Source organism: Herpailurus yagouaroundi, unplaced genomic scaffold (assembly GCF_014898765.1).
Source record: "Herpailurus yagouaroundi ecotype Mexico unplaced genomic scaffold, PumYag 192, whole genome shotgun sequence".
NCBI lineage: Eukaryota > Metazoa > Chordata > Mammalia > Carnivora > Felidae > Herpailurus > Herpailurus yagouaroundi.
The window spans coordinates 25883831-25899944 of record NW_024412423.1 but is presented as its reverse complement, the minus strand read 5'-3'; the positions used below and the strand labels follow the sequence as shown (position 1 = coordinate 25899944).

Genomic DNA, 16114 nt, shown 5'->3' with positions numbered 1-16114 from the left:
ATGAGCAGACTACCTGTGGACACGCCTACTTAGCACTCTGCTATCTGTGCCCCTCCCTGAACACTGGTCTAACTGGGTCTATGCCCAGCAGCTGCTCAGTTTCCAGACTCTACCTCTGACCCTAGCTGGCATGATTGAGCCCTAGGTGTCTGCCTGGGACTGGGGAGGGCAGGGTTCCTGGAACGTGCTGGATTCAGTATCTTGATTCTAAGTCCCGCTCTCCCCAGAAATTCTTCTAGCCTGAGACCTTTCCTTAGCAATGGAGGAAATGGTTCCACCTGGGCCCCACCTAAGTCTGGGAACCTGTGGGCAGGCAGTGCTATACCTTGTAGTTTCTTTTGTGGGTGTCTCTCTGATCTGCTGAAGCCCTGGGAGGTGGACAGAACAGACACTCTAATCCCCAGTTGACAGACACCGAAACCAAGGCTTAGAAAATAAAAGAGGCTCAAACCAAGTCCAAGTTTGAGTAGTGACAGGTCTGGGAGGGGATTCAGATTTGGGGAATTGGGGGGGAAGTCATTGCTGGAGGAATAGGGGTGCCCCAGGCAGGACCTGACCCCTCCAGATTTTATGAGCTATACTGCAGCCTGGTCCCCTACATTCCATTACCTGGTCCCTATCTGCCTGAGGCCCCTCCTCCCTGGCCTTCACCCCAGGAGAGAACCCCTAGTCACCAGGAAGAGAGCCAGGGCCCAAGGAACCAGCTGAGCTGCCAGTGTATTGGGTGTGGAGATGGGATCCTATGACATGGATCTGTGTGGCCCTGTGATTACATGGAGTGATTTATTTATTTTTTTTTGAGGTTTTTTTTTTTTTAATTTTTCTAAAGTTTATTTATTCTTGAGACAGAGACAGAAAGCGCAAACAGGGGAGGGGCACAGAGAGAGGGAGACACAGAATCTGAAACAGGCTCCAGGCTCTGAGCTGTCAGCACAGAGCCCGACAAGGGGCTAGAACCCACTGACTGTGAGATCATGACCTGAGCCGAAGTCGGACACTCAACCAACTGAGCCACCCAGGCGCCCCTACATGGAGTGATTTAGATACACTGCAGCACAGTCTGAGTGCAGTGGATCCATTTGTTTGTGTACCTGAAACCATGTACAACATATCTGCCTTGTTTCTGTGTGTGTGGCATGTGGCTGGGTTGAACTGAATGTCTGTGGGACTTGTGCACCTAAGTGTAAGGGGTGGAGCTCAGTCTCCATCCATAGCCCCCTGGGGAGTACTGGGGTGGAGAGAGGCAGGTGGGGAGGAAAATGCTAAGGAGAAGTTTGAAGCTTCAAACTGGTCAGACGACTTTGGGGAACCTGGCAGCAAGAGCCGAGAAGGGAGAGGAGAAGATAGGCAGACAGAGGAACAGCTGGGGACTGGAGAAGCTGACGACGGATTCACGGCCGTGGGATGAAGCTGCTGCCCAGGTGGAGAGCACTGCTGCCTGTGGGTCCTTGGAACAGGGCCTGGCCGTGGGCACAGCAACCCAGAAGTAGGTGGGCCCTGGAGGGCTGGGGCTGGGGCAGCCCAGAGGGAAGCAGAACCAGGAACTTTAGGTCCATCCCCACCAGCTGAAGAGCCTCAGCTCCTCAGACCCTCCCAACCACCTTTAGCCCCCAGGTCCCATGATCAGGCTGGTAGGCCTGCCAGGAGGAGAAGACAGGCTGAGTCGAGGGCAGGTTTCAGTGACATGCACTCACACAGAGCCCAGTGCTTAGAAAGGCCTTATATTTGGTTTAATATTCTACTACTGCTGTGTTAAAATTCATAATGCTTTTGGAACGGGGGTCCCAAATTTTCATTTTGCACAGCGGCCTGTGAATTATGTAGCCAGTCCTGCCCGGGAGGGGAAGGGAATCATTGTCTTGACATAGGGAACAGGCAAGGCTGGCCCATCTGTTTTGGGCCTCTGAGAAACTGAGGGATTAGTGGCTGTGTGGGGAGGGCAGGCCTTTATCAAATTTAATGGCTGATTTATAGCATGAGCTCCAGAGTTCAGGCCAACCTGAGTTTTTGGAATGTTTTTCTAAAATCATGCACCTATGTGGCCTTGGTCAGATCACATCTCCTAGATCTGTTTCTTCAGCTATAAAAGAGGTTAATACCGCCTAGTGCCTGGGGTTAAACACGGCAGTACATAGCAATTGCTTGGCATACAGTCATTCCTCATTAAAGACAGTGGTTATGGTAATGATAATTATTAACTTGTTATTGTGTGACCTAGTAAATGCCCCCCGCTACTACCACCTCACCCTGGGGTTGGTAAACTTCCCAGACTGCCCACCCCTCACCAGCACTCTGACCCTCTCTTGGAAACAAGAACAGGTCCCATGCCCAGGCTCAGGTGCAGTCAGGGAAGGGCGTGCTCAGACGGCAGAGGCTTGGGTGGCCTTTACCACCATGGCCAGAGTTAATACGTTATCTCCGCCCAGGTCCTCCTTTCGCAATCAGAGCTGGGGATCTGGTTACAGATTTACTTCAAACAATGTCTGATGTGTGGACTAAAGTCCTTCTTGGCCTTCGTAAAGCCAATCCCCTCTTTTCCTCAGGAACCGCTCACACCTGTGCCCCAAAGATGAGGGCCCAGGAGGACCCCGAGGGCCAGACACAGGTGCTGGGGAACGGGTGGGACCTGGGTGGGGGGCAGGGTTGGGTGGGAGCTAGAGAGCCTTCTTAGGCCTTCTCCCGGGAAGCAAGAGACAAAAGTTCTGATGAACTTGATCGAGAGTGACTATCCCAAGCTGAACGTAGCAATTGGGGGATGGTGTGTGGGTGGCAGTGGGTGCAGGGGTCATCAGCTTTAGGACTGGCGGACTCCAGCTTGAGGGCCAGCAGGGACCCAACCTCTCCCACCGCCAGGGAAACCCCGAGGACCTCCAAGGGGGCAAGAGTGAAACCACAGTGTGCCCAAGAGGGCCTGTCCACAGACTTCAGCCTTCTTGGTCCCCTCCTCTGTTGCTCCCCAAGGCATTCTGACTTAGGGGCCCATCCCCTTGGTTGGAATGCCCTGGTCCCAAGCCCTCCAGGAGCCAGCAGAGTGGACTCATCCCTGCACAAAGGAATGTGAAGAGCGAGCAGGGAGTAGCCAGGCCAAGCGGCAGTTGGGTGGCTGAACCGAGAGGGAGGGTGTGGTTTGGACCTCTTTCTGAGGATCTGACAGCCACTTGGGCTACCTGATTGATTCTGGAGCAGAATGGACTTAGCTGGTCCTCATCACTCCACCCTGAGTTCCTTCTCTCTGCTGCCCCAGCATGAGTCCCTGGGCTCAGCAGGGACCTCCACGAGGGATCCCACGATGTCCCTGCCTACAGAACCCAAGTTTGACATGTTGTACAAGATTGAGGATGTGCCACCCTGGTACCTGTGCATTCTGCTGGGCTTCCAGGTGGGCTTCTCGGGAGGGCTTCGCCACCCCCACTCTGCATGCTCCCCAGAATCCCCACCCCTTTCCGGGCCAACAAGTTTATCTTGGGTAACAGGAAGAGAAACCTAAGGTCAGCAACAGTGACGGTCACCAAGCAGGGGTGGGGAGGGGGTCTGATGGAGCCTGAGAGATTATCCCCAGGAACATGTCACCTGCCAGGCAGAGTGGCAGTCACAGGGAAGAGGACTCACTCCACTGAAGCCACAGGAATAACTTGGAGGCAGATTACTAACCCAGAGAGAGGTGAGGCGTAGGTCTCTGGGAATCCCTTGCAGGAGTATCAGCCCTGGGTGAGCTGCCAGGGGCAGCATGGGTTCAGGCCCACGGAGGCAGGCATAAGGATGGTTAGGACGCCCCTGTTTCCCTTTGAGCCCTATGGGCCCCACCTCATACACTCTCCCCCCCCCCCCCCACCATCCCCCAGCATTACTTGACATGCTTCAGTGGCACCATTGCTGTGCCCTTCCTCCTGGCTGAGGCACTGTGTGTGGGCCGCGACCAGTACATGGTCAGCCAACTCATCGGTACTATCTTCACCTGCGTGGGCATCACCACCCTCATCCAGACCACACTGGGCATCCGGTGAGCTGTCCTGCCTCTGCCTCCCCACCCTCAACATACACAGTGATCCACACAGTGGGAGAAGGTGTTTTCTCTGAGGGCTGTTTCTTTGGGGGAAAAAGCTGCTATCTGTCACCACCCGCTACTCCTACTCCCAAGCCAGCCTTAGAGCCCGTAAGCTGGGATCCCACATTAGGCCCCTGACGTTCCTCAAAGGCGAGAAGTCTGCGGGTTTAAGGGAATATACCCTAGCTGGGCTCTCCTCCTGTGAAGCCCTACTCTGGGTAATCAGGACCACCCACTCCTCCCTTTTAGGGCCTGTGTGGGCTTCTTCAGTGGCCTGTTGCCCAGGGGCCCCTGCCCCTGTGTGCACAGCTCTAGGCTTGGGTGGCCACAAGATGGTTGTTTTTGTGACGGGGGGATGGAGGAAGGTTGTGAGTGGGGCTTGGATGCAAGAGCTGAGCTGTTTGCTTCCCTGTACATGGCCCCTCACAGTGCAGGAAGTGGGGTTGGGAAGGAAAGGGAGCATGTTGTAGGCCAGAGACTGCATTTGTTTTCTCCCTTGGGCCCCCAAAACGTTAGAGGCCTGCCTGGGGCCACAGCGACTTCTCTCAGCTTTGCCCTGCCCTTGTCCCTGTGTCTCTGTCCCTGGATGTGATTCTTTCTTTCCTTCTCTCTGTGCCCCTCTCTCCCCATCTCCGCTGTCTCTGTGTCCCTGCCCTCCCCTGGCCCTGCCCTGTTGCTCTTTGCCTCTCCTTCCAGGCTGCCGCTGTTCCAGGCCAGCGCCTTTGCATTTCTCGTCCCAGCGAAAGCCATCCTGGGCCTGGAGAGATGGAAATGCCCCCCAGAAGGTGGGCACACTTCTGGGGTCTGTGCTGGAGAGGGGAGGCCCAGGGGCCTGGAAGTCTGGGCGACTGTCCTGAGTCCAGACACCAGACTGCATTCATGGCAGCACCTTCTCTTCTTCTCTGTGTTCCCTGGCTATGTGTGTGTCCCTGTCTCTGATCCCAGAGGAGATCTACGGTAACTGGAGTCTTCCCCTGAACACTTCTCATATCTGGCACCCACGGATACGTGAGGTGGGTTTGTACCTGGGTAGAAGGGATCTGGACCTGAGTAGGGGGCTAGTTGGGAGTGAGGGCCAATGATGAGTTGGAGGATTCAAGGAGGTGGTCCAGGACCTTTTTTCTTTTTTTTTTTTTTTTTAATGTAGAGGTCATAGCCTCTAAACAGTGACTTATAGTACCATTATTTGCTTTTCCAGGTCCAGGGTGCAATCATGGTATCCAGCATGGTGGAGGTGGTGATCGGGCTGATGGGGCTGCCTGGGGCCCTGCTCAGCTACATAGGGCCTCTCACGGTCACCCCCACGGTCTCCCTCATTGGCCTCTCTGTCTTCCAAGCTGCTGGCGACCGAGCTGGCTCCCACTGGGGCATCTCAGCTTGGTGAGCAGGCATTAAGCCTGATCTTTCCCAGCCCCAGCCCTTTCACCCCTTTCGTGTCCTGGCCCCAGTCCAGCCTACCAGCCATCTTTCCTTTGTGCCTCTGCCCCCAGTTCCATTCTCCTGATCGTCCTCTTCTCCCAGTACCTGCGTAACCTCACCTTCCTGCTGCCTGTCTACCGTTGGGGCAAAGGCCTCACTCTCTTCCGCATCCAGATCTTCAAGATGTTTCCTGTGAGGAGCTGACAGACAGCTGGGGCTGGGACTAGGGCAGGGGCTGGACCTGGGGCCAGGGCAAAGGTCGGGGGGCGGTCAGGTCCAGGACAGCAGAGGAGCTAGAGCCAGAGCACAGGTGAGGTCCCAGTCAGCGGCTAGAGTAGGTATTGGGGTCCAGGTCTGAGCTGGTGTGGGGGCGAAGGCTAGGGCTGGGGCTGGGGCTGGAGCTGGAGCTAGGGCTGCGGTAGGGGCTGCTTAGCCTGGACCAAGACTTCCAGGGCCCTCAATGCTCCCCTCACCCCACCCCACTTCAGATTGTGCTGGCCATCATGACCGTGTGGCTGCTCTGCTATATCCTGACCCTGACGAATGTGCTGCCCTCAGACCCCACAGCTTATGGATTCCAGGCACGAACGGACGCCCGAGGGGACATCATGGCTATTGCGCCCTGGATCCGCATCCCCTACCCCTGTGAGACACCCCACCTGGGCCCTTCCACTTCCAGCTAAGACCATCCATGATGGTCCCTGATGATCCCAACGCAGCCAGTGATGCACTTGGCATTAGCTGTACATTTATAGTGTGGCAGGCAGAGTGGTATTTTCCTCAAAGCCTCACTCCAGCTTCATGACTCTGAGTGATCCCAAATAAGCTCCCACAGCTGTATAGCTCCCACCCCAGCGTGAGACATCTTAACCCCCACATACTGTCTTGTCCACTCCCTGCATCCCAGAGGTTACTGCACCCATCCTCCCTTCTCCCTCCCTATCCAGGTCAGTGGGGCCTGCCCACAGTGACTGCGGCTGCTGTCCTGGGAATGTTCAGTGCCACACTGGCCGGCATCATTGAATCCATCGGAGATTACTATGCTTGTGCCCGCCTGGCTGGTGCACCACCCCCTCCAGTACATGCTATCAACAGGTATGGCCACCTGTCCTCTCCAATATCTGATCCCTCAGGGGCCATTCAGGAAGCAAATGTAGGGACAAGGTTGAGTCTCAAAGGTGTGGAGTTGGTCAAGTCACTAATACTTTCCAGATCTCATTCTCCTTACTTATGAAATGGAATACTCACATCACTCACTCTGAGTGTCACCAGTAGTTGAGATAAAGACGCCTAAGGGAAACTGTGGTCATTGACAACCTTTCATGTGCATAGCCCTCCATGTGTATTCTCTTATGCAATCTAACGACTCTGTGAGACAAGGTACCCTTATTGTGCCCATTTTACAGATGAGGAAATTGAAGCCCAGAGTCGCCTAAGGGAGTAAGTTCCAGGGCCCTGGGACTAGCGCTCGGACGTGGGCTCTTGGCTCCCAGACCCACCTCTGGCCTGGAGTGGGGAGTACTACGGACAGATAGTTGCAGCTTGCCCAGTCCCCAAGAAGGCGAGCAGCCCGCCCAGGGTGATGGGAGGACATAAGCCAGGGCAGAGGCTGGACCGAGGCCCAAACTCACCCTTTCCTTATAGGGGCATCTTCACGGAAGGCATCTGCTGCATTATCGCAGGTCTGCTGGGCACAGGCAACGGGTCCACCTCGTCTAGTCCCAACATTGGCGTTCTAGGGATTACCAAGGTGCCAAGACAAGCCGGAGCGGCACAAAGCCCCACCCCCATTCCCTGTGCCACAGACTTGCCCCAAGCTTCCCCCACTTTGGCCTAGCCACGCCCTGTCTTCGAGAGGTCCCGCCCCGCATCAAGCCCCGGCCCTTTTGTGCTCACTTTTATAACAGGCCCCGCCCACCTTCCTGTCCTCTCGACTCATCCCGTCAGGCTTCGCGCCTGGAGTCTAACCCTGCCCCCCGACTCCCTTGCAGGTGGGCAGCCGGCGCGTGGTGCAATATGGTGCGGGCATCATGCTAGTCCTGGGCACTGTTGGCAAATTCACCGCCCTTTTTGCCTCGCTCCCTGACCCCATCCTGGGGGGCATGTTCTGCACCCTTTTCGGTGAGTGCCGCGTGTGCGCCGTGGGTCTCTGCGCGGTCGCGGAGTGGTGGAGCCCATCGGGCCTGCGGGACACCTTCAGCAGTTCTCTTGCGCCCTCAGGCATGATTACGGCTGTGGGGCTATCCAACTTGCAGTTCGTGGACATGAACTCCTCTCGCAACCTGTTCGTGCTCGGATTTTCCATGTTCTTCGGGCTCACGCTGCCCAATTACCTGGAGTCCAACCCCGGCGTCATCAACACAGGTGCCTCCGCTAGTCTGAGTATCTCGGTCGATAGGGGAGGTATGGTGGGCTCGACTCTGGGCACAGCTCCCTCGGTCAAAGGCACCATAGGACAGAACCACAGATCCTGCCCAACTCTAGACGTGAACCAGAAGCTGAGAAGTGATTAGCAACTGTCCTTTACTAAGACACTTTCTATGGACAGCTATGGAGCTTTACATGTGCTCATTTAATATTCACAACAGCTCCAGGAGACAGATAGTATTATCATTTCCACCTTACAGAAGAGGAAAGTGAGGCTCAGAGAAGTTAAATGATTTGTCCCAAAATAAGTAGCAATTGGCAAAACTGGGATTTGAATCCAAGGGTGGGACAGGGTATAGATAGGTTAGAAAGTTGGGGTTTGTACCACTTCATCTCCCTGCCCACTCAAGGAAGTCAGTAAACTCCACAAGTGGGGACAAAGTCCCTGAGCTCTGGTCTTCAGGTGAGGCCAAGATGTCCACTGGCCCTTGACCTATTCCACAGGCATTCCTGAAGTGGATCAGATTCTGACTGTGCTGCTGACCACAGAGATGTTTGTGGGTGGGTGCCTCGCTTTCATACTGGACAACACAGTGCCAGGTATGGGTCACCTCTGGGAGGGAAACAGAACTAGGCTGGGCTCACATGCACTCTAACAAATGGTCCCTCGATCAGAAGTGTGGCCAGGACCCATGCAATGCAGGACGTGCAAGGAGAAACAGGAAGTTTGGGCTGGTGGAGTGCCCACTGGCTGGACGGAGACTAGTGGCTAGACAGTGGTACAGTCATGCCTCATAGGTCTTGAAGAGGATGGGTCTAGAGAAGTCATTCTGGGGCCCTGTGAGTTGTTTCCTTCCAATTCTTGATAGCCAGGTTGAGGGGTGCCTTTGGTAGCCTTTGCTTTCTTAGATTAGGGCAGATACAAATGAAGCATCGGTTTGTTGGCAACACCCACTACCAAGTAATACTAGCTACTAGAAGGGCCCCTAACATTTATTTCTCTTTGATGTTACGGCTTTTTGCAGGGATTGTGGAAGATAACTTAGTGAGTCCCTGAGAACCCTCCTGGCTCATGTTTATGTTCCCTGTAAAATATAAAAACTGTCACCAGTTGCTTATGAGTAACAAGCACAGTTAACGTTTACCAAAGGTCTACTATGGGTCAGGCATGAAACTATGTGTCTCATTTCATTCTCAAAGACTATCCTGGGGGCGCCTGGGTGGCGCAGTCGGTTAAGCGTCCGACTTCAGCCAGGTCACGATCTCGCGGTCCGTGATTTCGAGCCCCGCGTCGGGCTCTGGGCTGATGGCTCAGAGCCTGGAGCCTGTTTCCGATTCTGTATCTCCCTCTCTCTCTGCCCCTCCCCCGTTCATGCTCTGTCTCTCTCTGTCCCAAAAATAAATAAACGTTGAAAAAAAAAAAAAAGACTATCCTGGTAGATACTATCAACACCATTTCACAAGGAAACAGAATCAGAGAGGTTAAGTGACTTACCAAAGTTCACAGCATTTGAAGATTTAACAGGTTGCAAATCTGGGATTTTTACCAAGTCCATTTGATGCAGTCTAGGACTTGTGTCCCAACAATTGCACCATACTGCCTCTGTAGAGGGTTTCGGGGGATCTGATGGATCAGGGAAAGCCCCACGGAGGCAGAGGTTAAAGACTGCATCATTCCAGGAAGATGAGGGATGGAAGTAGAAGGATGATGGCCCTCCATCGCCCACCACTTCCCAGCCTGAACACAGCTGCAGGGTTGGAGGGCAGGCAAGGCCTAAGTGCCATGGCACTTTTAGGAATTCCAGACAGCATCAGATGATGAGAGAACTCTTGGTAGCAGTTACCCCATGGACTAACAGGTGGTACCCGCTCCTCCCCATTTAGAAGGCTGGCTGTGGACATGAGAAAGAGAAGTGGCAGCCTCTATGCTCATGGAATCTGAGGAGGTAGAGGGCATCAGCTGGACTGTATACTGACGGACTTTGTGATTTGGGTAGCTGGATTAAGCTACCTCAGATTTTAATAGCCTCAGACTGCCTTGCTGAGATTCTCACATTCCCATCCTTCAACCCAACTCCCTATCAGCAACCATGACTACCAGGGATCATTATACATGTTATGCCCCATAATCCTTTTTTGTTTTAATGTTTGTTTTGAGAGAGAGAATGCGAGCACACAAGCAGGAGAGGGGCAGAGAAGGAGAGAGAATCTCAAGCAGGCTCTGCGCTGTCAGCACAGAGCCCGACAAGGGGCTCAGCTGCACAACCAACTGTGAGATTGTGACTTGAGTCAAAAATCAAAGAGTTAGACACAACCGACTGAGCCACCCAGGAGCTCCATAATCGTCAATAGTCCTTCAGTGTGCGTTGTTGAGGAATCTGAAGCTGAGTGATCAAATCACTTGCCTGATTCAAGTTGCCTAATTGCCAACCTGAATTCAAACCCAGGTCTGGTTAAATCAGAAGCCGGTCCTTAATCATGGAATTACCTGTATACAACTTTCTTCTGTGTGATGCACATTTTGCTGATGGGCCGCCTTGCATTTTCTTTCTTTCCCCATCCACAGCAGAAACTAAGAGGGGTAATTTAGTTCAAGAAATGCTAGTGGGGCTAGTGGAAGTCTCTTTCTACTCACACTGTATCAGTCTTTTCTAACCTCAGCCCTCTTGTAAAAACCTCAGAGATCTCACGCACTGCTTTCCTGCCTCTTGAGGAAATACTCCCCTAGATATAAATAATCTTTTATGTATCCATACCTCCAACAAAGATTTTACTTAATAGCTTGACTTTCTGAGGTTTGTATTATAAAAGCAAGTGTATTTTCTAAATATGGAATCATAATATTGAATATTAATAATGATTATAGTGTTTGTGAATATCCCTGCTTGGCCCCAAAGCGGGTCTGGGCACTATCTGGTCCCCATCAGCTTAGCACACACTAGCTCCACACTAGAGATGTAAACTGACCATTACTTAACCTTTCTGCCTGTTTCTTCATCATATAAATTTGTATAATAGTACCTGTATACTTCCCACAGGAATGTTTTGGAGAAATGAGATAAAGAAATGAAAGCACTTAGCACAGAGCCTGGTACACTATAGATACACAATAAATACTAAGTATAACCAGTACCTTTTAGGGTTTCCTCGAGCTCTTGCCAACTTAGGAGCTGAGAATTGTGGATTCAGTAACTTTTCAGTCCCAGAAAATAATTGAGAATGAAGACCATGGATTCCAGAAGTCTGCCTTAGGACTGGGTTACGGGAAGGGGAGGTAGTGGATTGTTGCTGGCCCTGGTAATTTCTCTGTCCTCTTCCAGGGAGCCCAGAGGAACGAGGCCTAATACAGTGGAAAGCTGGGGCCCATGCCAACAGTGAGATGTCTACCAGCCTCAAGAGCTATGACTTCCCCATTGGGATGAGCATGGTAAAGAGGATTGCCTTTCTGAAATACATTCCTATCTGCCCAGTCTTCAGAGGATTTTCAAGGTCAAAAGCCCAGCATCCAGTTCCAGAAGACACTCCAGATAATATACATACTGGGTCTGCGTGCACCAAAGTCTGAAAAATTACTTCTAGGAAAGGTAGGATGTGTTAAGATGGTCTTTTGTGGGAGGGTTGAAAAATCATATTCTTATGCTTTAACCAAAGAAAAACAAAACTACTCAATTTCCACTTTTGTGACCTATTTCACAGTCTTTAAGGGGAAAGTAGATGGGTACAAAGTGAAAATATGGATTCTGAATGGAATTCCTTAGTTATTTCATAATGAGAGTAGAACTTCCCAACTGATGTGGGTCACTAAGAAGTTACAAGTATGCTGGGGCGCCTGGGTGGCGCAGTCGGTTAAGTGTCCGACTTCAGCCAGGTCACGATCTCGCGGTCCGGGAGTTCGAGCCCTGCGTCGGGCTCTGGGCTGATGGCTCAGAGCCTGGAGCCTGTTTCCGATTCTGTGTCTCCCTCTCTCTCTGCCCCTCCCCCCGTTCATGCTCTGTCTCTCTCTGTCCCAAAAATAAATAAACGTTGAAAAAAAAAATTAAAAAAAAAAAAAGAAGTTACAAGTATGCTGACACACTGACCCCTTCAGCAGTCTGAGTATCTAGGCAGGAAATGGGTCAGCTGCAGCCCGTGAACCATAAACTCTAGCCACAGATAGCCCCATCCTTGCACTCCAGTATGCTAAAAAAAAAAATAATACTTTATGACATGGAATAGGTTGAGAAATACTGACAATGCACAAGAACACGAAAAATCCTCTCAGGGGCACCTGGATGGTTCAGTGGTTAAGCGTCTGACTCTTGATCTCAGCTCAGGTCATGATCTCAGGGTTGCAGGTTCAAGCCCTCCGTTGGGCTCCTCTCATATATGCTGCCTTGTTTCAATAATGATCATAAAATAAGAACCCCAAAATCAAAACAGGATGACTTCAATTACCTTAAAACTATGACACACAGGCCCTAATGGGGTGATCTGTCCAAAGGGCTTCAAAATGGAATAGCTGATGCTCTGAAACTTTCCATCTCTACCTGTAATGCAGATGTCTGATTCCAGTTAAACAGCTAAGTAGTTTTAATGTGTAGTTTCCCTGACAAGAAAAGTTCCAAAAGGAGCTAGAGTGTATTATGCTAAGTAAGTCAGAGAAAGACAAATACCATACGATTTCATTTATATGTGGGAGAAACAAAACATGAACATATGGGAGGAGGAGAGAAAGACAGAGGGAAACAAACCATAAGAGACTCTTAACAATAGAGAATAAACTGAGGATTGATAGAGGGAGGTGGCACTCTATTAGGATGGGCACTGGGTGTTGTATATTAGTGATGAATCACTGAATTCTACTCCTGAAACCAATATTGCACTGTATGTTAAGTAGCATTTAACTAAAATTTGAAAAAAAAAAAGTTCCAACAAAATTAGAATACTCTAGGGATGCCTGGGTGGCTATTTGGTTAAATATCTGACTTTGGCTCAGGTCATTATCTCGAGGCTGGTGGGGTCGAGCCCCACCTCAGGCTCTGTGCTGATAGCTCAGAGCCTGGAGCCTGCTTTGGATTCCGTGTCTCCCTCAATCTCTGTCTCTCTCTCAAAAATAAACATTTTAAAAAATTAGAATACTCTTTTAATAGTAATAATAACAATCACTTAAACAGAACTTTCTATGTGCTGAGGACTATATTAAGTGCTTGATGTGTATTAACGAATCACACAATCCTAAGATAGATACTGTTATTACTACTGTTTTATTTAAGAAATTTTTTTTGTACTCCTTTACACCCATTGTGGGGCTCAAACTCACAACCCTGAGATCAAGAGTCACATGCTTTTCTGACTGAGCCAGCCATATGCCCCATTATTTCTACCATTTTAAAGAGGTGGAAACTAAGGCATAGAAAAGCGACTTGTCCATGATCAATGGATTCACATCTAGGAAGTCTGGCTAGTCTTTGCTTTTTTTTTTTTTTAGTAATTTATTAACTGTGGGGCACCTGGGTGGCTCAGTCAGTTAAGCGTCCGACTTCGTCTCAGGTCATGATCTCACAGTTCATGAGTTCGAGCCCCACGTTGGGCTCTGTGTACTGACAGCTCAGAGCCTGAAGCCTGCTTCAGATTCTGTGTTTCCTTCTCTCTCTGTTTCTCCCCTGCTCATGCTGTCTCTCTCTCAAAAATAAAGATTAAAAAAAAATTTTTTTTAATTTTAATAACTGAACTTCTATTTTTTTTAATGTTTATTTATTTTTGAGAAAGAGAGAGAAAGAGAAGAGCGTGAGCAGGGGAAGAAGGGTGCCCCATAGTCTTTGCTCTTTATCATTAGCTTACATCATTACTGGAGTTTATAATCTCCAGTTATACTGCACTATGATAATTTGGCATTATGTAGAAATGAACTCATCTGCCCCTGTCTAAGCTTAGAGAAAAAAGGATCTGTAAGCTTCATACATTTGGCAGCCAGCTGTGCCACTTGTGGTACTTAGCTATTAAGAGACATAGGGGACTGGCTGTATCAAAGCTCCAAAAAGAAAGAGAGCCAAGTAGAATCATTTCTGCTTCAAAGTTTCTTAAAAATCCACTTGTTTTGGGGTGCCTTGCTGGCTCAGTCAGTAGAGCATCTGAGTCTTGGGGGCATGAGTTCAAGCCCCATGTTGGGTTTAGAGATTATTTTTTGTTTTTAAAGTAAGTTCTGCACCCAATGTGGAGCCTGAACTCATAACCCTGAGATCAAGAGTTGTATGCTCTACCAACTGAGCCAGCCAGGTGCTTGAGATTACAAAAAAACCACAAACCACAAAAAAACAACAACCTACTTGTTTATTGTCTTTTAAGGTAGCTATTAAAAAACACTGGGGCATTTGGACACACCAAAGGATCCCCCACAAAGAATGTGAACCAGACTGACTATATGGCCTTCTCAATTCTGAGCCCAACAAACTCAAGAAAAGCATAACTGAGTAGGGCCATAAGGTAGAATTGTATGTAGAACCAGGGAATTGCTAGTTGGTTGACAGCCTGTCCCAAGATAATGATTATCCCAAAATAAAGTACTTCACCCCAGGAACAAACTCCTTTAATACTTCACCTCAGGAACAAACATATAAATAAGTTTGTGAGGGGAAAACAGGGATGGTCCAGGTGAACCAAAATAGCATACGAGTCCAATCAGAACAGCAACGGCTTGTGAAGGGCAGAAGCCAATGGAGATTATACTAGAGTAAGGTTACCATTACACTGGTTAGCCAAAAACCTTCTTAAGGTGGACATCCATAACTGCCCTGACACTGACTGCAGCCTGAGGTAATCACAGTGGCTTACAGAAGGGGAGATCAGGTTTGTTTTACTGCTACATTTTGGACAGATACATGCGTAATGACACACTTGACACTATGGAATTTAATAAAGCCTGCTCTCTTAGCAATTCTTGCCAGTAGGGTTGTCCTGAAGTACTGAACCCACAATACAGTGAGTATCAATCACCACAGGAGAGTCTGCACTCAAGCACCAATAAACACAACCATCAGCTCAGTTCTACTATTATTTATTTTTTTAAATATTTTTGAAAAAATATAATTTTTTTACAATATTTTCAACTTAAACACTATTCACACTGAACACGTATGGCAGCTTAACCTACCCAAGTATGAAGTTTAAGAAGCCAAAACTGTTCTAGCTTTGTTAAAAGAAAAGTTGTGCTGCAGACCATTGTAGTGATGGTTAACAAAGCAAGGAAAAGCACCACTCAAATCATGTTACAATTTCTTTGTTCAATTGGATTATGGTGGGTCAAATGTTGCACTTCACATAGGCATGGCTATGATGCAGTGACACCTGAGAAGATGCAATACTTCCTCAGATCTAACACTAGAAGGATTCACATTTCTTACGTGATAACATACCATAAAAGCCAGGGTTAGTTCTCATCATGAGCATTACCTTATAACCTCAGTAACCAAAGACTTACTTGTCTATAATGAATTGTTTCAAATTAATTAACAAGGCCTTCTTCAGAAAAAGGAAATTCTTCTTGATAGTGACAAATGCAAATTTAGTAAGTCTGAACTGAGAAATGTGCCTAACAACTTGAACTTAAATTTACTCGTTAAAAAAAAAAAAAAAAGTTTGGACATTAACAACGGTTAGCTAACGCTCAGGGACCAGTTTAGCCTCAAAAAAGGCAATTCACGAAGATTTAGAGGTCATTTTAATTTGGCGCTTTGTTACATCTTGACTGGTGCTTCTTTCCTCGCTGTCTTCACATCAAGCCATGGGGCCAATTCTATTTTCAGTAAATGTTTGACAGCTTATTACTTAATAACAGTCTCAGCACTTTTATTAAGCATGCAAGACTAACAAAACTTTGGCAATGCATAAGTGTAACACAGTGACAAGAGAGAGCTTTTACAATTAAGTCTTCTAATACTGCCTTCACAGTGTGGAAATTGTGCTACATCCACCAAAAGAGGGCCCCGTCTACTCAAATATTTTAGTACTTCACCCCAGGAACAAACTCCTTTGCATTTGGATTCAGATTGCTCTTGACCTGGAAAATAAGTACATAAAAAATCAAGTTCATTAACAGATGGCTTCAGATACTCAAAAGCATTCAACCCAGATCCTCATGCAAAAATATCTTCCAAAAAACGTAAGACAAAAGAACTCAGGTTGTACAGTTAAACTTAACCCAAAAAATCTTATCTATAGAAGGGAAAGAAGGAACCAGAAGTAAACTATATATATTATGTATGCATATATATATATATATATACGCATACATAATATATGAAAACT

At 48.9% G+C, this 16114-nt stretch overlaps 2 protein-coding genes across 7 annotated transcripts in view; one reads left to right on the top strand and one right to left on the bottom strand.

Annotated features, from left to right (window-relative positions):
* Window positions 1–1200: 1200 nt before the first annotated feature.
* Window positions 1201–16114, top strand: part of SLC23A1 (solute carrier family 23 member 1) — a 21170-nt gene continuing 6256 nt past the window's right edge. Inside the window, exons 1-15 of one of the 5 annotated variants that reach the window (XM_040444620.1) lie at window positions 1207–1486; window positions 2544–2605; window positions 3245–3379; window positions 3843–4000; window positions 4742–4830; window positions 4991–5058; window positions 5244–5425; window positions 5536–5656; window positions 5953–6109; window positions 6412–6559; window positions 7109–7214; window positions 7456–7585; window positions 7685–7828; window positions 8336–8431; window positions 11152–11415. In XM_040444620.1, coding sequence (XP_040300554.1) covers window positions 1405–1486; window positions 2544–2605; window positions 3245–3379; window positions 3843–4000; window positions 4742–4830; window positions 4991–5058; window positions 5244–5425; window positions 5536–5656; window positions 5953–6109; window positions 6412–6559; window positions 7109–7214; window positions 7456–7585; window positions 7685–7828; window positions 8336–8431; window positions 11152–11396 — 1923 coding nt within the window. In that variant the 5' untranslated portion in view covers window positions 1207–1404 and the 3' untranslated portion in view covers window positions 11397–11415. Of the gene's footprint in view, window positions 1487–2543; window positions 2606–3244; window positions 3380–3842; window positions 4001–4741; window positions 4831–4990; window positions 5059–5243; window positions 5426–5535; window positions 5657–5952; window positions 6110–6411; window positions 6560–7108; window positions 7215–7455; window positions 7586–7684; window positions 7829–8335; window positions 8432–11151; window positions 11416–16114 lie in introns of all 5 variants that reach the window. The other 4 variants (XM_040444619.1, XM_040444621.1, XM_040444622.1 and 1 more) reach the window with 4 other exon arrangements.
* PAIP2 (poly(A) binding protein interacting protein 2) overlaps window positions 14849–16114 on the bottom strand; it is a 20157-nt gene continuing 18891 nt past the window's right edge. For both annotated transcript variants that reach the window (XM_040444626.1, XM_040444624.1), the window contains exon 4: window positions 14849–15866. In XM_040444626.1, coding sequence (XP_040300560.1) covers window positions 15810–15866 — 57 coding nt within the window. In that variant the 3' untranslated portion in view covers window positions 14849–15809. The remainder of the gene's footprint in view (window positions 15867–16114) is intronic.